This window comes from Aethalodelphis obliquidens, unplaced genomic scaffold (assembly GCF_003676395.1).
Source record: "Aethalodelphis obliquidens isolate GAN/ISIS:26980383/991018 unplaced genomic scaffold, ASM367639v1 scaffold51, whole genome shotgun sequence".
NCBI classification, from domain to species: Eukaryota; Metazoa; Chordata; class Mammalia; order Artiodactyla; family Delphinidae; genus Aethalodelphis; species Aethalodelphis obliquidens.
The window spans coordinates 9,869,921-9,895,936 of NW_020837995.1; the positions used below are offsets into that span (position 1 = coordinate 9,869,921).

The following is a 26,016-nucleotide window of genomic DNA, read 5'->3' on the forward strand; positions in this document are numbered from 1 at the left end:
GAACCTAAGGCACAGATATTAGATACCTCCTAACTGGCAGAGGCAGATTTCAAATTAGGGTCTGATTCCAAAGCCCCTGTTCTTTTCTTTTTTTAAATCAACTTTATTGAGGTATAAGTTACATACAATAAAATGTACCCCTTAAAAGTATACTATCAGGGGCTTCCCTGGTGGCGCAGTGGTTGAGAGTCCGCCTGCCGATGCAGGGGACACGGGTTCGTGCCCCGGTCCGGGAAGATCCCACATGCCACAGAGCAGCTGGGCCCGTGAGCCATGGCTGCGGAGCCTGTGCGTCTGGAGCCTATGCTCCGGCAACGGGAGAGGCCACAACAGTGAGAGGCCCGCGTACCACAAAAAAAAAAAAAAAAAAAAGTATACTATCATATGCGTTTTGACAGATATATACATGCATGTAACCACCATCCCAATCAAAAAACGAAACATTTCTGTTACCCCTGAAAGTTCCCTTGTGCTCTTCCCAAAGAATCTCACCCACCCTCTACCCCCACTGATCTGATTTCTATCACTAGAGATTACTTTTCCCCTGTTCTCGAACTTTATATAAACGGAATCATCCAGTTTGTACTATTTTGTGTCTGACACGCCCATGGTCTTATTTGTTCTACCAACTCTGTGGCACAATGCTCATGTCAGTTACCTCCACATATTCCAAGCTCAGTGGAGAAGGCCAGGGAAAAATGTATGCTTGAAGTCCCCTAAAGCTAAGATGTTGAAAATAGAGGGTCTTCTGTGATGCCACACGCTTGGGAGACTTTCTGCCCTGGGAACCTTTTTTCACTTGGCTCATGGGGTGTGCAGTATGCAGACAGAGGCAAGTTTGTGTGCTGTCAGCCACCCTGGAACCCAATGTCAAGGAAGTGCCAAAGCAATGGATGCCTGACTGGACCTGTGGGACACCCACTGACCCAGAAGCAGGTGATGGGAAGCTGGCTTACAATTTTCCTAGCAATATTTCTCATGCCCATCCAGAGGACCCCTTACAAAGGTCAGCAGAACACTTCTGGGAAAAAATTTAGTAAGTTCTCTGACTCTGAGTGGGTGAACAGGAAATAAATAATAACCTTCTGCACAGAAGTGTAGGGTTCAGAGGCTTCAATGGAGACATTAGTTTTAGTGCTGACATGAAAATTTCACTTATCTGCCATAACAGTAAATTGAAAATAATTTAAGTCTAAATACTCCCCCTAAAAAAAACATGTTATAGAAGAATATTTAATGACAGGGAAGGACTTTCCTAATATGTAGCTAAATGTTTTAAAAGTAAGCTATAAAACAATATATAGCTTGATATCCATTTGTAATAAGTAAACTAATATATAAATAAACAAAAATTATTCATAGGTACAAATAAAAGTCTGGAAGGACAACACTAAAATGTTAGTTAATTTTCTCTGGGTGGTAGAGCTATAGGTGATTTTTATTTTTGTTTTATACTTTTCTGTGTTTTCCAAGTTTGCTGCATAGAGCAGGTATTTTTTCCAAAAGTATATATGTTCCCAAAAAGTTTGTTTTAAAAAATGTATTCTTTTCTATCAACTAAACTTTTCTGTTTTTAGTTCCTATAATAGCTTAGTGTGAATTTACCATGAACTGAATGTGTTTCCTGGTATCAGGATTTAGCAAAAAAGCGCTCAATACTATTGTTAAGCAGGGAGATGAAGCAGAAAAAAATGTCCCCCCCGCCCCAGGCTTCAATAGTGTTCATTTATGGAACACCTGTGGCATTACAGAAGGCCCCCAGTTCCCTGCCATAGAGAAGCAGGTACTGGAACTTCCAGGTAAGCTCTTCCATATACTTCTGTATATACCTACCTGTGTCAGGTAGTCAATCAGAGCTAAGTGAGCCTTCTCCAACTCAGCCCCAGAGAGCACAGGCAGCGGGTTAGGATACTGTAGCTGCTTCCTGTAGTCTGTGGGTAGCAGGTCTGGGTACAGGCCCATCACATGTGTAGGATCTACATGGAAGGTAAACATGATTCCCCAGAAAGGAACACAGCAATTTAAGGATAAACTAAAACAAGACTAGTTCTATAGCAATATAAGTTCCAGACTGAGTTTTTAAAAGGAATGACGGGCTTCCCTGGTGGCGCAGTGGTTGAGAGTCCGCCTGCCGATGCAGGGGACACAGGTTCGTGCCCCAGTCCGGGAAGATCCCACATGCCGTGGAGCGGCTGGGCCCGTGAGCCATGGCCGCTGAGCCTGCGTGTCCGGAGCCTGTGCCCCGCAATGGGAGAGGCCACAACAGTGAGAGGCCCGCGTACCTCAAAAAAAAAAAAAAAAGATGTTTCCTCCCCATTAATTGTTTTGGAGGTCTCATAAAGAAGTCTGCACCCAGGATCAGATTTTTTACTTTGATGAAACTAGTTTCTATCAGAAGCAAATGTTCTCAAAGATCTTATCTCAAAAGAAAAAGCACAGCCCCAGAGTTTAAGATAGCAAAGGACTATCATGCTGGGTACCAAAAACAGTGGGAATTTCATTTTAGTAGGATAGCTATTTTTATTAGTGTTCCAGTTACAAAGCTGCCTAGGATTTGAGTGGTCTGCTCCAATGTTATTTGCCCCTTAAGTCCTGTTATTTTTCATATTTGTTATAGAACATAAGGTTCTGCAGGACCACATTCAAGGCATTATAGCAAAAATGCCTGTACCTCGATACATATAAAAAAGGGCACCTGGGGGCTTCCCTGGTGGCGCAGTGGTTGAGAATCTGCCTGCCAAAGCAGGCGACACGGGTTCGAGCCCTGGTTCGGGAAGATCCCACATGCCGCGGAGCAACTAGGCCCGTGAGCCACAACTACTGAGCCTGTGCGTCTGGAGCCTGTGCTCCGCAATAAGAGAGGCCGCGATAGTGAGAGGCCCCCGCACCACGATGAAGAGTGGCCCCCGCTCGCCGCAACTAGAGAAAGCCCTCGCACAGAAGCGAAGACCCAACACAGCCATAAGTAAAAAAATGCAAAAAAAAAAAAAAAAAAAAAAAAGGGCACCTGGGTGCCACACGAATATTCTGGCCATTGTAAGGGATCTAGCCTCCCTACTATAAGCAAATAAAGGGACATTCTATTAATATATCAGTCTCATGTGTCAGGGTCAATCTGTCACTAGGGGTCTGATGATCTCTGAATATACTAAGAATATCTACTATAGGACCTAAGGACGAGTCCTTAGATTGAAGTCAGTCAATGGAGATGCTGCCCAAAAGGCCCCAAAGGCCCAGTCAATAGCCAGCTGTCCCCAGACCACATCACCACCAGCACATACCTCCTGCTGCTGGTAAGGGTCCACTTGTGCCTTATCTTCCCTACTAGACTGCTCTTTGAAAGCAGAATTCCTGTCTGATTACTGTTGCTTGGGGCCCAGCAGAATGCACTGCACTCTCTTAAGAGCTCAGTATGTATTTGTGGAGTGAACAAGTTAAAAAGCAGTAGCTTCATTAGGATTGATTTTAAAGTTCAAGTATTGTTGGTACATGGAAAAAGGGTCAAGTTGTTACAGCAGTTCTAGCTTATTATTCCAGTGTCTTCCCAAAGAGCTGGTGGCATACTGAAAACAAATGCCCCAACTGAGTTCATTCAGAGGAAGGATGGTAAATACTTATCAGTTTCAGGGTACCCAGCTTCCATCCTCCTTCTTAAGAGCAAACTATTTCATTTTGGTGGGCTCCTTCTTCCAGACCATGTGTCGTCTTGGTGGGAGAATAGTTCAGGCAACTACCTTTGCCTTTAGAAGCAGAGTGTAGCCACAACCTCCTTTCCCACCCCTAGGACAGTCAGAAGGAGTGAGACCATGACCTAATCCTGGCCAATCAGATCCCTTTGATCTTGAGAAAGTGATTCAAGGATGACAAGCAGTATGGCACACATCAACATATATCCAGTCCTACACGCTTCCTTTATGTAATGCTGATACTCCTCCATCATGAGGTGGGATCTGTGTTCCCTTGCCTTGAACTTGGAAAGCCCTTGTAAATCAATAGAATACAGGAGAAGGGACCATCGTAAAAGGCACTGAGGCTTCCACCTAGGCCTCCTGGATCACTCACTCCAGGAAAAGCTAGTCACTCTGCATGAGGACACTCAAGCAACCCTATGGAGATACCCACCTGGACAAGAACTGAGGCCCCCAGCCCATAACCAGCCAACATGTGAACCATGAGAGTGAGCCGCCTTGGAAGCAGATCCTCTAGCCTAGTCAAGACTTCAGACAAAGGTAGCCCAGCCAGTACACAACTGCAACCACATGAAAGACCCCAAGCAAGAACTGCCCAGCTGAGCACTTCCCAAATTCCTAACCAACAGATACCAAGAGAGATAACAGACGATTTGTTATTTTAAGTCACTAACTTTTGGGATAATTTGCTACATGGCATTAGACAGCTAATACAAGCTGATAGGGGCAACTTTTATTGAGGATGCAACAACAGGGGAGGTGGTGGCAGTAACAGCTAAGGAAGTGGCTGTGCCGGTGGAGGACTGCCTCGGCTGTCCTGGCTACAGAGGGATTACTGTCCAGCTTCCTATTTCCTGCTGGGAGGTCCTCTGGAGCAACCTCGGTTCCTACTATTCCCAAGCCTGGTCCCCCATTCATTTGGTAGGCTCCTCCACCTGCCATTCCCTTAATATTCCAATAAGCCATGCTTAATTTAACCAGATACTTTTGAATTCTCCAGAATTGGTCTCTACTGCTCACAACCAAGAACCTTAACTGATACAGGGAGTTACCACAGTTTATTGCTGGCCAAGGTCAAGGGAAGATGCAAGAAAGGTAAACAAAGAGGAGGAAAAAAGAGAAGATAGAGAGTCAAACCAAGTATATATAGATTGATCTAAATTAAGCAAAAGTGGAATATACCCAAGCGAAAAATTTAATAATAACAACAGCAAACACTTAACTGGCATTTATTAAGTACCACACACTGTTCTAAGCACTTTCCTGTTCTAAGCACTTGACATAATCTTCACTGCCACACCATGAGGTGAGTAGTATTATTCTCCCTGTTTTGCAGAGGAGAAAGCTGAAGCAGAGAGAGTCCAGTCTGCCTGAGGTCAGGCAGTCTGCCTCCAAAGTACCTGCTCCTCATCACAATGCTCTAGTGTCTAGAGAGCTTTTAGGACACTGAGAAAAGAAAGGGATTTGCAGCACTGCCCTACGTGGCTCTTAAAAATGACCTACAGGGGGGACTTCCCTGGTGGTGCAGTGGTTAAGAATCCGGCTGCCGATGCAGAGGACACAGGCTCGATCCCTGGTCTGGGAAGATCCCACAAACTGCGGAGCAACTAAGCCTGTGTGCCACAACTACTGAGCCCACGCGCCTAGAGCCCGAGCTCTGAACAAGAGAAGTCACTGCAGTGAGAAGCCCACGCACCGCAACGAAGAGTAGCCCTCACTCGCCACAGCTAGAGAAAAGCCCGCGTGCATCAACGAAGACCCAATGCAGCCAAAAATAAATAAATTAAATTAATAAATTTTTAAAAAAATGACCTACTGTTGAATCCTACTAAGTTCAGGCCAGTGACTTTTGTCTAGAACAGCAGTCAATAACCACTAGATGATCAAACACACATGTGTTGACTTGAGTGACTTTCTGTTACCTTCCTCTAATGGCAAGGGCAAAGCATCCCGGAAAACTGGAAGTCTGTATATGTAGGTGAGACCAGAGTCCTAAGATCAGGACTGTAAATATGTAGCCACATGGCCACCCACAGGATCCTGTTAGGTACGAGGATCAATTTAGATGAGCGTAAACTTTCCCCATTCTCAGAAGTCTGGTGTCATTCCTCCCCATCCTTTCCAGTTCCCCCTCCCTCGATTTAGTTCTTTATCCCTAGGCCATACCCACTTGTTACCTGTGCCAAGTTTAGCAAAGACCTGCATGGACTCATCAAAACGCTTCTGGCAGAAGAGGTTGAAGGCATACAAGTTCTTGATGTGATGGATCTGTTGCTGTTTTTCACTGTCGGAATCATCTTTCATTTCCTGATAAGAGAATATAATAGGTAGGAGCTCACTCACTCAACAAATATTTATTCAGTATACACCAGGTATCAGACAATACCCTGAAACATGCTATGCCCTCACAGACTGCCCTTACATTCTAATCATAAGTCACTATGCAATTAAAATACAATAGGGTTCCTACAAAATACCTGACCAGTACTCCTGAAAACTGTCAGGGTCGTGAAAAACAAGGAAAGACTAAGAAACTGCCACAGCTCAGAGGACACTAAGAATGCATGACAGCTAAATAGAATGTGATTTCTGGATTTGAACCTGGAACAGAAAAAGGGACATTACTGGAAAAACTTGGTGAAATCTGAATAAAGTCTAGAGTTTAGTTTTAAAACAAAAAATCAAAACAAAACAGGGTGAGTGATGACAGAAGCATGTGGGTAGGGTATTCAGTCTAGTGTGAGCAGTGGGACCAGGAAGGCTCCCAGGAGGAACGTAAACTGAGACACAAAGGATGAGCTGGAGTTGGCCAGGCGAGGCTGGCAGGTGACAGACGGGAGGAGATTCCAGGCCAAGAGGACGGCAAGTGTGCGCAGGGCCCTAAAATGACAGAGAGAACATGGCCTGCTCAAGGAATGAAAGACGTTTAACACAGCTGGCACAGTTGGGAAAGGTCCTGTTCACAGTAAAATCCAAATAAATAGAGCTACTTATCATCTCTGCTTCTTCCTTTAACCTCTTCCCCCCTTATATCCTTTTTAACCAATCTTTGCCACATTTAATTTCTTCCTTTGAAATGTCTCTCCATGTCAACTATACCCCAATTTTTTTAAAAACAAGGTCTTTCCATGTTTTCCCTTCTTTTCTTTTCCTCTTCTATTGAGTTCACCCTAGTCCAGGCCATCATCAGCATGTTGCCACGCTTGGGCTAAGCTCTCCTGCTTGGTGTTTTAAAGGCTCTCAAAGCCTGGCACAGCCTCCTTAGCTAGGTTATTCCCAGACATTCAAGCCACACCCTACATGCCAGTCAGGATGGCCTCCATGCATCCTGGAAATACTTGTTTCCACACTTGTTTTCACTTCTTCTTCTTTTTTTTTTAGATGTTGGGGGTAGGAGTTCATTAATTAATTAATTTATTTATAGCTGTGTTGGGTCTTCGTTTCTGTGCAAGGGCTCTCTCTAGTTGTGGCAAGTGGGGGCCACTCTTCATCACGGCGCGCGGGCCTCTCACTGTCGCGGCCTCTCTTGTTGTGGAGCACAGGCTCCAGGCGCGCAGGCTCAGTAGCTGTGGCTCACGGGCCTAGTCGCTCCGCGGCATGTGGGATCCTCCCAGACCAGGGCTCGAACCCGTGTCCCCCGCATTGGCAGGCAGATTCTCAACCACTGCACCACCAGGGAAGCCCTGTTTTCACTTGTTTAACTTCCTCGGGCTCTGTAACTCTCCCTGTTTCCTGCTCCTGCTCCTACCTATCCTTAAAAGGTCCAACCTTAGGATGCCTTTTCCAGCCCAAAGTTTAGTACGTAACTGCCCTCTGAAAGTTTCATGTACGTTCTCTGATTAATTTAAATAAAAGATAGGTTCCTCAAGAGCTAAGATGATATCAAGAAACCTTCTTTGGTCATAGAGCAGAACACCTAGTAAGTACAAGCCTAGAAAAGAGAAGGGAAAATGGAAACCCACTTCCATCTTCTCTACTGAAGATTTAACAGACAACCTGCAGCAGGAAGATCACTGGAAAGACCTGAGACCTTCCTTTTAAGAAAAATAGATACTAAAAAAAGCTACGTGCTACATAATACCCTTTTTATAAAGTTCAAAAACTAAATACATATTCAAGTACACAAATATATATGAAAGAGTAAACAAAAAAATTTTAAGGGCACGATAAACACAAAGTTAGGATAATGGCTGTGTCTGGAGGGTAGGCAGAGGGATGGGATGGGGAGGGACATATAGGTTACGTAAGTTATTTTTGGGGGGTAGGATGGTGGGTTCATGGGTATCATTATTTTAAAAATGAAAATAAAATAATTTAGAGAAATAGATGAGTGGGGAGAAAAATAGTAAGATGCTAAAATTAAATGGCCCAAGACAGAAACAATCTATGGTATATTAAATGTATCTAACTACTAAGACTGGATTTTTGTTTTATATCTAGAACTTATACACCCAAGATAAATGTTGCTCTTCAAAAGTATACACCATATAGAATTATAAACATATGTATTCCAAAATTTGTGCCCACTGTTTTCCTTTCAGAAGTAATTTATAAGATACTCTGAAAACTAAGTTTTCCTACTATTATCTTCAAAAAATCTCTTCTCTTTTACCAAATTAGCACTGTCCAGTTTAATGACTAAGTGAGGCTTGGAATGACTTTTAGTTGTTTCATAAAATCAAATCCACCCTTTAGAGATGACAATCATCACCACTGGGGATGTTTAAAAGAATAAGACAAGACTTGAAAGTCAATCTCCAAGAAGTGTTTTGGCAATGAGAGCATCACTGAAAGAACAGTATGGTCAGTACTTTGCTATGAGTAACATCCCACAAGTAACATCCCATCCATTCAAGGAGAGTGAGTCTTGTGACTGCAGCCCTGCTGAATTGAATGTAGCAACCTGAGGTGGGTTCAGAATACCTAAAGAAGCCCTACTTACCCAAGCTACTGGTGACTTGGGTCTACTGGTGACCCAAGACTACTGGTGAAAGGGATTTTGAGAGGCCCTGTAGTTGTTGCATTCAACCACACTGTAATCTTGACAGTTATGACTGTTATTTTAATGTTAGCATTGTCCTTAATTTTTCAAGGCCATACCATATCTATTAAATTATTTTACTGTCCTATTAATTCTATGAAATACTAGTATAATTTAGTATAATTTGCATTCATTCTACATTTGACAGATAAGCAAACTGAGATAGTGAAATCATTCAGAGTCACATAGATATTTTATGGCAGGGTCAGATCCTGAATCCAAGCCCCCTGACTTTCAGCTCTGTGTTTATTCCTCCAGTCCAAACTAAATAAGAACATCTAAACTAAAATCCGCTACTCTGGAGAACAATGAGGAAGGCCCATTTCTCACACCCAAATCTCAGAAACAAGACTTACTGCAAGCTGCAGAGCCAATTCAAACTGCTTGTCCTGGAGAAGCTGTTGGATTTGGGTTGCCATTGGGACTGGAATGAGTCTCCAAACAAAATGGTTGCTGGCCACATAGATAATGTTTGATCTGGAGACAGGAGTAAGAGGATTAGCAAAAGAGCACTGGCTTCATGATAACACAGATGACTTTAAAGCTTTGCAATAATATGGCAGCTACAGTCAAGAAAGAAATTCCTTACCCTCCTGAGGTAATGAAACGGGGCCTTTGCAATTCAATGCTCTGGACCAGAAGCCTTGGCTCAAATGTCCGGATCTCCACATATCGAGGCAACACTGCAATGATGTAGGGAGGCTGGTGCTCTGCACAAGAGAGAACATCTTGAGTTGCGCTTCTGTTCTAAGCCTTTAGGGTTATGCACTGTTTCAGCTTCTCAGTTCTAAGCTGCACTTGGATCTCCAAATGGTCCACTAGTCAAATACCAAGCCAGGATCCTACACTGTGATATACAAAGAAAAAAAAAATGTTTGTCTCAGTGATGCTAAATCTCCTGCACAAAAAAGATGCATCCAGCTTTGCTCAGAGGGACGTGACTCCACTCCTACTGTTTCCCCAAGAGAGCTGGGTGAAAGCGTCACTGGCTCCTTTCTCATTCGTCACAAAGCCAGGCCAGACCAAGGCCAGCTGCGGCTCCCCTAACAATGAGTCAGTGGGAGAACAAGGTTACATAACTTCTTTCATTCTCTTAGGAAAGGCAAGAGGAGGGCAACTTCTCTTTTTTTTTTCCCCTAAAATTATGCTAGAGAAAGAGATCCACATTTCTGGCCAATGTTATTTCTGCTTGAGATTTTCACAGCGAAAAGATGCAGAACTCCACCTAATGCTCAATGGTTCACAGAGAAGGCAGCTGGATGGCATTCTCGGTGTAGCCATTTTCTTACATGAGGTAACTAGTGTGTCAAATTCATAAAAACAGAAAGTAGAATGGTGCCAAGGGCTGAGGGAGGGGAAAATGGGTTCTTGTTTAATAGGTACAGAGTTTTAGTTTTATAAGATGAAAAAGTTCTGAAATGTGCTGCATGACAATGTGAATATACATAACACTACTGAACTGTGCACTTAAAAATGGTTAAGGTCAAATTGAAGGATAAAAAACCATATGATCATCTCAACAGATGCAGAAAAAGCTTTCAATAAAATTCAACACCCATTTATGATAAAAACTCTCCAGAAAGTAGGCATAGAGGGAACTTACCTCAACATAATAAAGGCCATATATGACAAACCCACAGCCAACATCGTTCTCAATGGTGAAAAACTGAAGAATTTCCTCTAAGATCAGGAACAAAACAAGGCTGCCCACTCTCACCACTATTATTCAACAGTTTTGGAAGTTTTAACCACAGCAATCAGAGAAGAAAAAGAAATAAAAGGAATACAAATTGGAAAAGAAGAAGTAAAGCTGTCACTGTTTGCAGATGACATGATACTATATATAGAGAATCCTAAAGATGCTACCAGAAAACTACAGAGCTAATCAATGAATTTGGTAGAGTAGCAGGATATAAAATTAATGCACAGAAATCTCCTGCATTCCTATACACTAATGATGAAAAATCTGAAAGAGAAATTAAGGAAACACTCCCATTTACCACTGCAACAAAAAGAATAAAATACCTAGGAATAAACCCACCTAAGGAGATAAAAGACCTGTATGCAGAAAACTATATGACACTGATGAAAGAAATTAAAGATGATACCAACAGATGGAGAGATATACCATGTTCTTGGATTGGAAGAATCAACATTGTGAAAATGATTATACTACCCAAAGAAATCTACAGATTCAATGCAATCCCTATCAAATTAGCAATGGCATTTTTCACAGAACTAGAACAAAAAATTTCACAATTTATATGGAAACACAAAAGACCCAAATAGCCAAAGCAATCTTGAGAAAGAAAAACGGAGCTGGAGGAATCAGGCTCCCTGATTTCAGACTACACTACAAAGCAACAGTAATCAAGACAATATGGTACTGGCACAAAAACAGAAATATAGATCAATGGAACAGGATAGAAAGCCCAGAGATAAACCCACGCATATATGGTCACCTTATCTTTGACAAAGGAAGCAAGAATATACAATGGAGAAAAGACAGCCTCTTCAATAAGTGGTGCTGGGAAAACTGGACAGCTACATGTAAAAGAATGAAATTAGAACACTTCCTAACACCATACACAAAAATAAGCTCAAAATGGATTAAAGACATAAATGTAGGCCAGACACTATAAAACTCTTAGAGGAAAACATAGGAAGAACAGTCTTTGACATAAATCACACCAAGATCCTTTTTGACCCACCTCCTAGAGAAATGGAAATAAAAACAAAAATAAACAAATGGGACCTAATGAAACTCAAAAGCTTTTACACAGCAAAGGAAACCATAAACAAGACGAAAAACAACCCTCAGAAAGGGAGAAAATATTTGCAAACGAAGCAACTGACAAAAGATTAATCTCCAAAATATACAAGCAGCTCATGTAGCTCAATATCAAAAAAACAAACAACCCAATCCAAAAATGGGCAGAAGACATAAATAGACATTTCTCCAAAGAAGATATACAGATTACCAGCAAACACATGAAAGGATGCTCAACATCACTAATCATTAGAGAAATGCAAATCAAAACCACAAAGAGGTATCACCTCACACTGGTCAGAATGGCCATCATCAAAAAGTCTACAAACAATAAATGCTGGACAGGGTGTGGAGAAAAGGGAACGCTCTTGCACTGTTGGTGGGAATGTAAATTAATACAGCCACTATGGAGAACAGTATGGAGGTTCCTTAAAAAAACTAAAAATAGAATTACCATATCACCCAGCAATCCCACTACTGGGCATATACCCTAAGAAAACCATAATTCAAAAAGAGACATGTACTACAATGTTCACTGCAGCACTATTTACAATAGCCAGGATATGGAAGCAACGTAAGTGTCCATCGACAGACGAATGGATAAAGAAGATGTGGCACATATACACAATATTATTATTACTCAGCCATGAAAGGAAATGAAATTGAGTTATTTGTAGTGAGGTGGATGGACCTAGAGTCTGTCACACAGAGTGAAGTAAGTCAGAAAGAGAAAAACAAATACCGTATGCTAACACATACATACGGGATCTTAAAAAGAAAATGGCTCTGATGAACCTAGGGGAAGGCCAGAAATAAAGATGCAGACATAGAGAATGGACTTGAGGACACGGGGAGGGGGAAGGGTAAGCTGGGACGAAGTGAGAGAGTTGCACTGACATATATACACTACCAAATGTAAAACAGATAGCTAGTGGGAAGCAGCCGCATAGCACAGGGAGATCAGCTCTGTGCTTTGTGACCACCTAGAGGTGTGGGATAGGGAGGGTGGGAGGGAGACGCAAGAGGAAGGGGATATGGGCATATATGTATACATACAGCTGATTCACTTTGTTATACAGCAGAAACTAACACAACATTGTAAAGCAATTATACTCCAATAAAGATGTAAAAAAAAAAACAAAAAATGGTTAAGGTGATAGATTTTATGCTATGTGTTTTTTTTAACTACAATTAAAAATAGAATTTTTTTTAATTAGTAAAAAATGAACCACTAGATGGCATATTTATCATTTAAAAATGTAACCTCAAAGAATATATTTATAAGAATAGTTTCTTAGTGTGACTAACTTGCTATAAATTTATTTTCCTCATTATTTATTTTCAGATAAAAAGTTTTTCATATTATATTCACAATTTATACTCTAAATGAATAGTACAATAAAATTTCAAAGCTAGAAGGGAACTCAGAAATGAGGAAAAACTAAGGCCTTAGTAATACCTTCATCAGTTTGAATGCTATTGTTGTTATTATGTTGATATTTTTCATCTTACCAAAAAATAAAATTTAATAGCATGTTTTTTTTGTATTGGATTCTTTATTTATGCTGACCTCATTTTAAGAAAGATAACTATGTAAAGTTTCTCTGTCGTTTTAAAATCTGGTCCACTTTAATAAGGTCTAATTCAATAAAAGAAGTAATCTATACTAGAAACCCTTTTGGTTGTCATGTCTTATCATTTGTTCAGTCTCCCCAAGTCTTTGACAACAGAGATGGTCTGGATCTCTCTATGTCTTCAAACTTGGCAGACTGGCTGGTGTCCAGCAAGCATGTAATGAATGGCGGACAATGACAGTAATTCATCAATCAGCAAGCATTTAGTAAGAGGCTATGATGTTTCAGGCACTCTCAAAGTGGACCAAGACATAAGCCCAGAGCCCACAGAGCTCCTGCACGAGCAGAGGAGACAGACAACTCACTGCATCCAGTGGGACAGTGCAGCTAGCGTGACGGAGAAACCTGAAAGGGCAGTGGAAGCACCAAGGGGGAAGTGACTAATTCTGCCTGTGGGTCAGAGCAGACTTCTGAGAGGAAGAGCCACTGGACGGGGGCCTTGTCATATGAGCAGCACGCTGCTGGGCAGACAAGAAAGGAAGAGGCAACAGTACAGATGAAGGCACAGGGATGGGGAGTCCTTTCAGAATGACTGGAGCCTGGGTGCAGTAGTGAAGAGGAGAGCAGAAATATAATCGAAGTCTATAAGAAGTTCAGTCTTCTTCCTGTCAGATGGTGTTCTTCCACCCTACCCAGGAAGAATGTCCCCTCCCTCCATGTGTTAAGGCACAAAAATGTTTTTGCGAAACACTGCCAAAGGGGCTGGGAACTAACAAAGGTCTTAAAACAGGGTCCCCACGCTGGGGAACCAGAAACCTACTTCCAGCATATTACACACAACTTCACTTAGTCTACCAAGCCTCTTCTTCTAAAGGAAAACAAGGGCCCCTAGAACATCACGAAGCTTCTTGTGAAGCTCTTAACCACCCCCACCCATGGCAAACTTGTGAATATACATAATCTTGAGCCCTATAAAATACTGTCCTTTTGATTTATCTTCCTTCTGGTCTATTCATCTCTAATCACCACCTGAATAACCACCCGAGAACATGATGCTTTTATCAATTCTACCATTTAGGAATCTAATGGCCTCTCAGACCTTCGAGTGGGCCTCTAACAACTGGCCCCATCCTCATTCCTCCATAATCCACACCACCTGTTTCAGTCAGGTCAGTCTCTGGAATGCTCTCTCACAAATCAGCATGTCTTCTGCATTTCTGCTCATTTTTCAAACTATTCTTTCTGACTAAAATGAAAGAAATTTTTCTTTAAGCTAGATCCTGAACTCCTTGCCTGGTCTAGTGCAATCTTAATGGAACTTCTTACTGATTAATTGAACAATGAACTTCCCCTTTCTCAACTAGCAAATCTCAACTCATCCGAATTAATGCCTTAAGCAGGGTCTTGTTTCATCTCTTTATGCAAGATGTAATCCTTGTTTCCCGAGCTAGAGCCCTTAAAGACAGCATGTCTGTATGCCTCTCCACAGCAGTAACTAAAATGCTTACTCTTCGGACTAAAAATGATTGCTGCCAGCGTGGTGATATGCTTCCAGGCAATACCATCGCAGAGAGCTGGAAGCCTGAGGCAGGTGTAGGTGCAGAAACACCTGATGTGTAGGACAGACACACCTGAACACACTCTGTGCCTCTAAGCTACAAAAACAAGAGCAGCAATAACCACCACATCAAAAACCTTTTGATGCTGAGTTATACGGATTATAGGACGAAGTAAAAAATTTCCACTAATTTCCAAATGTAGTCTTTTTGGCAGAGACACAAACCATTAAAAAGAAGGTAAAAGAAAAGGAACTAAGAGGTAAAAATAGTAGTAGTAGATAATCACTTCCTAAAATGTACAATTCTGTTTACATTCTTCCCCCTCTGGGGCAAAACCCAACTCCCTACAAAAGCCAGAATATCCCTTTTGGTTTTTGTTTTTGGCGGGGGGCCACACCACGCAGCATGCGGGATTTTAGTTCCCTGACCAGGGATCAAACCTGTGCCCCCTGCAGTGGGAGTGCAGAGTCTTAACCACTGGACCGCCAGGGAAGTCCCCAGAATATCCCATTTTTAATAACCCTAAAACACTATTCTACTTACAAGAAGGGGAACTGAGAGTGAATGACACTGGAAACCACTGTCTGCTAAAGCTATGAATGGGGCTCCATCCTTCAAGGGTGGCCCAACGTGGGAAAGAGAAGCTATGGTGGTCTCACCCATGGCCACAGGGATGTCTGTCCAGTTCAGGGCACACTTCTGTGTGCAGATCCCCTCCTCATTGAGCACCACGGTGAGATCATCCTGACCCACAGCCACCTTTCCATCTGCCAGAGGTGCAACTAAGGGCTCCAGCTGTTTTCCTGTTGGAAATAGCTCTTTGTTGGACCCCTTTCCATCTACCTATAGGAAGACACAAAGTGAGTCACCCATCATTCTCCAGCCAGAGGCATGAACACACACGGCCCGGAAAACTCAAGTTAAAACCCCAAACCTACAGAAGCCAATAATATTCCTTATTTGGCATAAAGAAATATTATAGAGTCTGTTATGACAAATTTTGTCATCACACGTTGAACCAGTTCTCTTTTTCTCTAACATGGAGACAAGCATCTAGCCTGGCAACTAACAATGTCAATTGCTGGCGAGGATGCAAAGCAATTGGAACTCTCATATGATGCTGGTGAGAACACAAAATGGTACAGCCATTTTGTTTGTTGGCTTTTTATAAAGTTAAATATACACTTACCATGGGACCTAACAATCCCATTCCTAGGCATTTCCTCAGGAGAAATGAAAACCTGTGTTTACACAAAAATCTGTGTGCAAAAGTTTACAGCAGCTTTGTTTATAATGCATAAAAATTGTAAACAACTTTGTCCTTCAACTGATGAATGGATAACCAAACTGTAGTACATCCATATAATGGAATATTATTTAGTCATAAAACAGAATATATTGACATACACACAACACAGTTGGATGTCAAATGCATTTACGCTAAGTGAAAGAAGCCAGGCTCAAAAGGCTACATACTGTATGATCCCATTTATATGACATTCTGGAAAAGGCAAAACTATAAGAGATGAAGAACAGATCAGTGGTTACTAGAGGTTGGGGTGTGGAAGGAGGGCTGACTTCAAAGGGGCAGCATGAGGGAATTTCTTGGGATGATGGAACTGTTCTGAATCTTTTTCTTTTCTTTCTTTTTGGCCACACGGCATGCAGCATCTTAGTTCCCTGACCAGGGATCGAACCTGTGCCCGCTGCAGTGGAGGCATAGAATCCTAACCACTGGACCGCCAGGGAAGTCCCCTGTTCTGACTCTTGATTGTGGTGGTGGTTATACAACTCTAGGCATCTGTCAAAACTCAGAACTGCACATCCAAAAGCACAAATTTTACTGTCTGCAAATAAATGAATACATTTTGAATAACCTGGTCCTAAAGCAAGATTCCTCACCCTCAAAACACTCCACCCTCAAGAAGCTGACGGCAACACCTAAGGTAGTCAGAGGAATGAGAGCCCTCTTCCAACTTTTGGCTCTGTCCCCCGCCCCTCACAGACTCCTCTCAGGCACCTGTCTGCCTAGTGGCTATGCAGTCAGTTACACAGCAGTAACTCGCCTAGGAGCTTGCAGTTCGGATCCTGATAAAATTAGGCTAGTCCAAGAATATAAACAGGGAACATATATATTAACTAGATAAACAATGAAGAGCTAACACAGCAGGGAGTAGGGAAGTGGGAGGTGGGGAGAAAGACCTCCAGGATTGTCAAGTCTGGATTATGAGAGGGGTATGAAGCTAAGGAATTTCTGTTATTCTATAAAATGAATGGTAAACCAACCTTTTTTACATACAGCCTGCATACTGGAGGGGAAAAAAACCAATGTCGTGGATATTTACCACTTAAGAGAAAAAGCAGGTTATAAAACAATGTGTATAACATGAGATTTTTGTAAATAGGGCAGATGCCCATTACCAAAATGTTAACAGTGATTATTTCTGAGTGGGAGAATTATGGATGACTTGCACTTCTTTTCTTTTCCTTATCTATATTTTCTTATTTTCTATAATAAACACATACGGCTTTTGAAATTTAAAAAAAAACAGTGAAAATCATTTTTACAACAAATATACTAAAAGATTTTGGGGGGCAGGAAACTCAAAGTCTTAAAAATACTTAAGTTAATACTAAAATTAGTATATAATTCCTCAGCACTGAAGCCTCAAGATAGCAGTCCATGATAATGCTACTGGACAGAGGCATGCAGCCCTAATTATCTAGCCCAATAACTAGATACAGGATATGGATAATTCATTATGTAGAGAACTGAGAGTTGACTCTGCCTGGCTTAAGATACACAGACATCTTATTTGTGAAAGATGTTTAGCGCATGAAAGATAACCAAACATACAAACACAAACCCTGTTATGCCAAAAACTCTACTTAAGGCAGTCTCTTGACCTACAGTTCAGAAGCACATAATCATCTCTCCCAGGTAGACTCATAATCACCTTCCCCAAGGTAAACTGATGATACTTGCAAAATAGTAAATCTTACCCTTATTAGGTAGTAGTCTCTCTTGAAACCCACACAGATAGCATTTTCACACCATGCCATGGACTTGGGCACATCTGGTACACTAAAGTCTCCCTGGAGAAAGACAGCAAGAGTTCACTTGGAAAGATGTTAAAGGAAAAAAACCATGACCTTCCTGTGATTCCACCCCCATTCTGCAAAATTACTCTCACCCTCATCTGAATACAATTCTCTTAGCACAAGGCCAGGAAACCACCCATAATAAAAATACAAGTCACCCATGAACTGGACAAGGTGCATTCGGAAAAGGTGAAAACCCCCTTTGATATAAATGAATCTGTAGAGATGTAGAATTGTCCTACTCCTGCCTCTGAAGGCCAGGAGACTTTGACAAGTGGGCACAAGTAACTCATAGGTACTCCTAGCAGAGCATTCATCTGGGGAGAACATCAAGACTGGGCTCCTGAGCTTCACAGGAACTGAAAAGCAAGTCTTTCAAGCTGTGGGTCAACTTAGCAGCAGCTCTCACCCAACCCATGGGCCAGGAAACAGTGCACTGTACCTGCAATTCATGAAATTCCCTGTCTTTCCAGAAATAGAGCTGCAGCTTCTTTTTCACAGCCACACACATCCGCAACACCTCCTCCCCAGTCTCTGTGTGCTGGGAAGAGACACCCAGAGCGAATGAGGATGTGCACACGATGACTCCAGAACTGACAACTATATTAGAGACTTTTCTACCTTGAAAAGGCTACTAATCTGAACATCCCTTGTCATACAAAGTCATGCTGCCAGATAAGCTGAACCAAAGCACACCATTCTCTCTAAGATGTGCTCAAAAACAACAGGCTGAGAAGCGCTTCCTCCCCAAGGGCTGCCAGTCAGAGGCCCCGGTCCCAGCAAATGTCATGGGCCTTTATATTTAGAGAGGAAAACCTATATAACTGCTTCCTCCTTTTTTTCTTAAATGCTTCTTGCTCATTGCTGTCAATACCTGCAGGGGCAGGGATCAGCCTGTGTCAGTGACAGCAGGCCCACTTTCAATCCTTTTAAGAAGTGGAGGACGGAAATGCCTAAGCATACAACAAACGATGCAGCATCAATATAGACCATAAGTGCTAAAAAGTGATCAAAGCTGAGTAGAGGGGTGACGCAGATTTTGAAGAAGGTAAGGATGATGAATTGGCAAAAATCAGGAGAAACGTCTTTTCCGAATAACGAAAACTCCCTAAGGACAAAGACCACAATGATACGTTCAGAACGAGAGTCACTTTAATGCCCTAGAGCTATGTTCATGTACTGTTACAGTCTTGATTTCCCACTAATGGTTTGTCCATGGCAAGCATTTTCGTCCTCGGTTAGCTGCCTCCTGAAATACAGCTGTCTGGTAGCGCACACACAGGGAATGCAAATGTTTCAACATTTTAAGGGGGAAATTTCTCTAATACAATCCAAAATCAAATATTCTCTTTGGAGTCTCTGCTGAATTTGGATATCAACGTTATTCTTCCCATCTAATGGTAGGAATGATGTAGGAAAGGCTGCATTTATTAAAGCACAAAGCCAAATTTCATCTCGCCCACACTTACCTGGAGGTCACATGTGAACAGTGATGCTCCCTTTGCCTTGGAAACTGTAGTGATTTGTTGAAATGTCAATAGGTCATGGACATAAATATTATTTTCTGTTTGGAAGGAGGTAAAACACCCATATAAATTCTCACAATTCTCTAGTATAGCCACCTTCAAGACAGACAGACAGACAGACAGACAGACACACACACACACACACACACACACACACACACACACACACACACAAAATAACTGTGTAACAACCAGAAGAACCAAATGGCAAATACTGGTCGAAGATGTACCTTCAGCTTCACTAACAACGACTTATTCTGGTCCATGACCAGTACGGAAACATTTAGGAAGTCACTTAGTCTTCTAAACTTGTATATTTTGTTCCTTTAAATTTGGGCTGGCTTGAATTAAAGAGCTCTTTCACTTCCAAAGAACACTCTTACACTCTGTCTTTCTCAAGTCTGGAAACTTGTGATGCAATATTTGTACAAGAAATTCCTTTCAAAGCTACTCACATTAGGAGGCTCCAGTAAGAGAAAGGAAACCCCCTGTGGATTTTGTACAAACCTATGGCAAGGATTTCTTTTCTAGCAAAGCCAGCGCAATAATTTCACTTGGGCCTCTTAGCTAGTTTTAGTTAATTTAAATGTTTCTCTCTTGACTAGAAACTAAGTTTAAAATGATTCTACCATTTGGGCCCTGGGCTGAACAGTACAGAGCATGAGGCAAGTTTCTAGTTCTTCTGCTTGTCATGAAAAGGCCTCACTGGCCACCTTCCATGAAACTATGGCTTTTCAAACAAGGCCTGGAATAGTCTGGCCCTGATCTCTCACCTGTCTCTTACCAGTCTCCACCATATACCCTAAGTCTGGCCAGATTTCAGGGCCTTTGCTTAAGCTGTTCCCTCTGCCTATAACACTCTGCCTACCCCTCTCTTCCTGTTGAAACCCTAGTCATCCACTAGACAATGCTGTCTCTCCCATCACTAAGATCCCACGACACTTTTTATAAATTTTCATTGTAACTTATCACACTGTAACATGAGTACTTTCTGTCATTTTGGTCTTCAAAACCAGAACCTAAGTTTCAAAGATAGAAACCATGTCTCATTCAACTCGGTATCCCCAATGCCTAGAGTAGGACTCAATAAATGCTGAATGAATGAATGAATGAAGTGATACTTCTTGAAGAACAGAGCTCAAGATATGGGGGATGCTGGTGCCTTTATTACCTGTGTACCCTGCTGCATCTGGTTAGGAATGTGTCCGTTTCATTGTTAAGTAATAACTATCAAATTAACCATGAAAGGGTTAATCAGGTCATAGCTTTTGTTTCTTGACACATGAAATACAAATGCAACCCCTTTTCTTACCTAACAAGCTGACCAGAATCTTAAACTGGGAAACCACATGGATCTGGAAAATAGTAAATCATTAGACTCAAACACTTCTGACAAGGTTTAACAAATGTTCATTTTAACTGCAATACTAAAAAGGGACTAAAAAGCCCATATCAATGACAAGGATCTGACTTATGTGCAATCACAATTTCTGCTTGTGAAAGAGGATCTCAAGTACTTGATGGATGGACAGAGATCCCGGCATAAATGGGAGGACAAAGAGCAGAGGATTCAAAGATGAATAAATAATTTTACCAAAGTCCTAGCTTTGACAGGGTATCATAGAAGTCAAATATTCTTGTAGCGACCACCATCACGGCCTACCTGCTGAATCTTTTTGGAGAAGTTCTTATTGGATTTCTCTAATGTCACTTCAAACCTGTTGCAACCTATGGGAAAGAAACAAACATTCACGTTTCCAAACACAGGGATACATATAAAAATAACTATGACAAAAAATGCTGCTCCATACTGCTCTCCTACATGAATTATAAAAAATTCCTTAAAGACTAGAAGTTGGAGATCTAAAATAGCCAGTTGTCTTTATTGAGTACAGTAAGTTGCTTTCAACTCCAATTTTAGAACAGAGGGTTTCATGCACCTTCACTTGCCATTAGCAGAAAGGACCACACCACATTTTACTGAAGCTGCAAGGTACTTATGAGGATTTTATCCTGCATAATAGTACCTTGGTAAAGTATGTCACCAAAAGAGTGTAAAAAGTAACAGTCAAATATAGGAGCCCCAGCAATGAATCCCAGCCCAAAGCATCCTTAGACTAAGACAGACTAAATCCTAGCGGTTACCCTGTGTCCCATATGACAGGACAGAGCGAACAATACCATCCCCAGAGCTAAAGCAATTTAATGCATCTACACTTACTGCCACTCTCAGGTGATGCTACCTCTGCTGACACTTGCTAAAAAGGGGAAGAAAGTTATAGACCATAAAAAACACATGAAGCCAGCCTTGCTGGGATGACCAAAACATTTAGGGTCAAAAGTCCCCAGAGTCAAAAAGAGAATAATTATCACAATAATAACAGCCGCTATCATTAACTAAGCAATAGCTAAGTGCCAGGCTCTGGATTTTAAAATTTCTATGTATTCTCTGTAACTTCACAACCACCTCCAGAAGTAGGTATTATTATTCCAATTTCATATCTGAGGAACCTGACAGGTCAAGCAGTTAGGTAGCAGCCAGTGAGAGAAAGCCCAGAGGCAAACTCAGGGCTGACTTTACGTAAAGCCTGTGTGCTGAGCCCGCACCCTGCCACCTGCCTCCCAGCTTGGGGAGACTATGTACACGGCCAACCGCTCAAATCGATGGAGATTCTTTGAGGCAGCCACCAGGGCCCACACCACCAAAGCTGGTCTTACTTCCTCCACATGTCCCACAGAAGAGGAGATGAAGACAGGGCCCTGAAGTTCCGGGAGATTCAGAAACCTGCCCTGTATTATGCCATTACATTGCACAAGAAAAAAAAAAAAAATCAGCCGTTACTGCTTGATAAAGAGTTCTGTATTTGAAGAGGACTTTATTACCTCTAACAATTCTCTTTATGAGCAGAATTATCTAGGGCAGAGATTCTCACACTTTTTGGCCTCAGGACCCCTTCATCTTAAAACTTACTGAGGACCAGAACTTTTACATAGATTATAGCTGTCAATGCTTACCATTACAAATTAAAACCGAGGAATTTAAAAAATGTGTATTTAAAAAAATTTTTTTTTAAATAAATTTATTTATTTTTGGCTGCTATGGGTCTTCTTTGCTGCTTGAGGGCTTTTCTCTAGTTGCGGCGGGCGGGGGCTACTCTTCGTTGAGGTGAGCAGGCTTCTCACTGCGGTGACTTCTCTTGTTGTGGAGCACGGGCTCTAGGCTCTCAGGCTTCAGTAGTTGTGGCATATGGGCTAAGTAGTTGTGGCTCGTGGGCTCTAGAGCACAGGCTCAGTAGTGGTGGCGCACGGGCTTAGTTGCTCCGCGGCATGTGGGATCTTCCCAGACTAGGGCTCGAACCTGTGTCTCCTGCATTGGCAGGCGGATTCTTAACCACTGCACCACCAGGGAAGTTCCAAAACATGTATTAACTGACTTAAACATAACAGTAATAAGCTCATTACATATCAGTGTAAATAACATTTTTATGAATAATAACTATTTTTCCAAATTTAAAAGAAAAGCATTGTTTTACACTTTTATAAATCTCTTTAATGTCTGGCTTAATAGAAGACAGCTGACTCTCACATCTGCTTCTGCATTTAATCTGTTTTGATACGTTGTTTGGTTGTGGTATATGACAAACATCTGTCCTCGTGTGGACATTTAGTTGGAAAAGAGGAATATTTTAACAGCTTTTTCAGATAATTGTGGATCTTCTTTGATGCTATACAAAAATTTGACAAATGGAGTTTCTTGCAATCTGGAATCTGAAACCTATTAATGAACTTTTCTGTAAAAGTCCATTGGTCTATCTTACACTTCAAATGGCTCTTTGATTCGTGCTTGGTTTAGAAATTTCATGCACTGGAAAATACTGGTTCACATAGTTACGCAGATTTTCCAAATGTTGACACATTTTGTTATAAGGGCTGAAAAACAATCATGCTCATTATCACCCCTCATCTCATCAGGAAAATCATAAGTATGGAGAAGCTGTCAAGCTCATGGGGATGGATACAATTTTTCCACAATTCTAATTTTCTCTTGAAAGCTCTATCTTTACCATTAGTAACAAACACTGCCAGTTGTTTTCTTTGAAGTGACAGACTCTCTTTGTTCCTTTGTGAGAAAACATCTACCAAACACCCAAATGGTCTGAAAAACCGCAGTCTATCTGTTAGTCATTCTCTCAAGCAAAAATGATGCTCCATGAAATAAATGGTCAGTTCAGCTCGTTGCTCCAACCATCACATAAGTACTTTTCCCCTGAGACAGCCACTGGGCTTTGTACCTTGCACACAGCTGAAGTGCTTCATGTGTACTTCCCATTGTATTACAGATTATTGAAAAGAGGTGTTCTCAAAGGTCAAGACAGAATAAAATTAATACTTTTTACTGTCCCACAAAGAACATTCTTAAGTGAAACTGGCTTAAAGAAAAAAAAAAAAGCACTGTGAGCACACGCTGGGCAAAAATACAACTGCTTGGACAGCGTGGTGCCAACAAGACTGCCGACCACTGTCTTGAACTTGTTATGAGGGGCAGCAGTTTTAGCTGCCTTACTTGTGTACCGTCTGTGCAAATGTCAGCGAAAAAACAATCATGTTTTAGTGTTACTGTGAACTCAAGTTTCGACGCTGTGGCTCCTCTGAAAGGATTTTGGGGAACCTCCTGGGGTCTAGAAACTGTCGACTGGAAAGAAATGCACAACCTAAAAGTTGAGAATTCTGTTTTATTCTGAAGACTTGCTAAGGACTTAAGCCAGGGAGGAGCCAGGATATATAGGAGTTCAGACAAAAAAAAACAGGTAGTCAGACATCAAAAGATTACTGCTATGTAAGAAAATCAGACTCCTCAAGTTTCTAAGTATGGTAGGATGCAAGAGTCTTGGGCTCATTGAAATCATTCCTTTGATATGCACCTTAACTATCTAGGGCCAGCATCCTGTTTTTCTCCCTCCTGAATACCCTCAGGGCGCACAGTCTGAGGCTGCAGTGGCTGCCTGATGGCTTGAGGGCCACATCCTTTGTTTACTGACATGGCAGGTGACATTTTTCCCCCACAAGACCAAACTCTGAGAACCACTGCTCTAGGGTGAGGCATCACTGAAGTAAACACAAAGTTGTTAAGACCTTAGATAAGAAGTAAGAAGCAATCTAACTCCTCTGTTTAAGAGTAGACTGAAGTCTCTGAGTAGATTGAAGCCTAGAGACGTTTGTGAACTCACAGGAAGGGGATGGCTCAGATCAGATCAGAGTCCAGGTCCCCTTAATCCCAGTCTTTCCATGACATCTCACTACCCGCTCTCTCCCTTCCCTCAGAAAGTTAGTCTGGTCGTAGCCTTACTGAGGTTTTGATAGGGACAGAGTAAAGGGACAAAGTAGGAAATTAAATAGTCAATCCCACTAGGGGACTGTAAGTAAAGAAAAAAGTATGGGAGACCCCTGTAAGTTAATGACCACTCAAGAAAGCTGGTTTATTTAACCGCAAAACCAAGCAGGCTTGCTTAGCAACAAAACCATGCAATAGAAGCATGAGACATGCTCCAAAACAATAAAACAACACATCCTTCCCAGTGAGCTCAGTAAGTTATTGATTCCTAGAACATGCTCCTCTGCACGCACTAAAAACAAAAATATAAGGAAAAGGTGACATTATACTGAAACCTGAGATGATGTGCCACTTTTAGCATATGTTACTACCTTTTTGTTCATTTCCATTGCGCCATGACAGTCCTGGCTTGACCATGTAGGGATAAGAAAATTCCTTTGCCTGACGTGGAGGAGGAACTGATGACAGAAGCATGACACCTACTCTAGAATGAGGAAGAAGGTGGTCTTTTCCCCCTCCTCACTTTTCCTTTGATTATAAAACTGTAGCCCACTAAGTTCTCGGGGCATGGCACGCTCTCGCCCACCCGCTTATAAGCCTCACAAGTATCCTATTCTAATAAATCACTTCTTATCTATCGCTTTGCCTCTCAATGAATTCTTTCTGCGCTGAGACCTAAAGAACTGGAGCTCCTCGGAGCCTCCCAAAATGCCATCTAGTGGTTTCAGTTCGGAAAATCTCAAATTTAGAAACCCAGTTAGTTCTATGGCTGATTCATGGAGGCCCAGGTCTACTTCTGGCCCATAAACAGACTAGAGCTGGTCCAAAACTGAACTGTTCTCTAGGGGTATAGGGAGAAGTGAAGTCTCTAATCAGTTTGATTTCCTAATTATCTAAGGTAGGTTAATATTGCTATTCAAGTTACCTGTGGGGAAACTGAGGAAGATTAACTAACTTGTCAAAGGTTACATGGTGAATTGGTCACAGGGCAAGGAACAGTTGGCACCAGGGTTCCAAGTCACATTAACATTAATATTACCAGTTTGAGTCTATAGTATGTTGAAAAGTTTATTCTTATAGTTTAGTTTTCAATTCCTTCATACAGAAATGATATATTAAACAAGTTACTTTATCAGCGTATTTAGTATTTGATGGCACAAAGAACTGATTATCTTTTGGGATAAGAATATTAGGCTCTTTTTTTTTTTTTTTTTTTGCGGTACGAGGGCCTCTCACTGCTGTGGCCTCTCCCGCCGCCGCGGAGCACAGGCTCCGGACGTGCAGGCCCAGCGGGCATGGCTCATGGGCCCAGCCGCTCCGCGGCATGTGAGATCCCTCTGGACCGGCGCACAAACCCGCGTCCTCTGCATCCGCAGGCGGACTCTCAACCACTGCGCCACCAGGGAAGCCCTATCAGGCTCTC

General features: G+C 41.9%; 1 protein-coding gene across 3 annotated transcripts in view; it reads right to left on the reverse strand.

The window, feature by feature from the left end:
- Positions 1–26,016, reverse strand: part of VPS39 (VPS39 subunit of HOPS complex) — a 46,692-nt gene that overhangs the window by 10,236 nt on the left and 10,440 nt on the right. Inside the window, exons 3-12 of one of the 3 annotated variants that reach the window (XM_027084017.1) lie at positions 20,925–20,989; positions 20,574–20,616; positions 19,205–19,299; positions 18,178–18,276; positions 17,637–17,729; positions 15,293–15,476; positions 9,320–9,440; positions 9,087–9,207; positions 5,867–5,996; positions 1,834–1,976 (exon numbers count right to left, since the gene is read on the reverse strand). In XM_027084017.1, the coding sequence (XP_026939818.1) occupies positions 1,834–1,976; positions 5,867–5,996; positions 9,087–9,207; positions 9,320–9,440; positions 15,293–15,476; positions 17,637–17,729; positions 18,178–18,276; positions 19,205–19,299; positions 20,574–20,616; positions 20,925–20,989 (1,094 nt within the window). Of the gene's footprint in view, positions 1–1,833; positions 1,977–5,866; positions 5,997–9,086; positions 9,208–9,319; positions 9,441–15,292; positions 15,477–17,636; positions 17,730–18,177; positions 18,277–19,204; positions 19,300–20,573; positions 20,617–20,924; positions 20,990–26,016 lie in introns of those variants that run through there. The other 2 variants (XM_027084019.1, XM_027084020.1) reach the window with 2 other exon arrangements.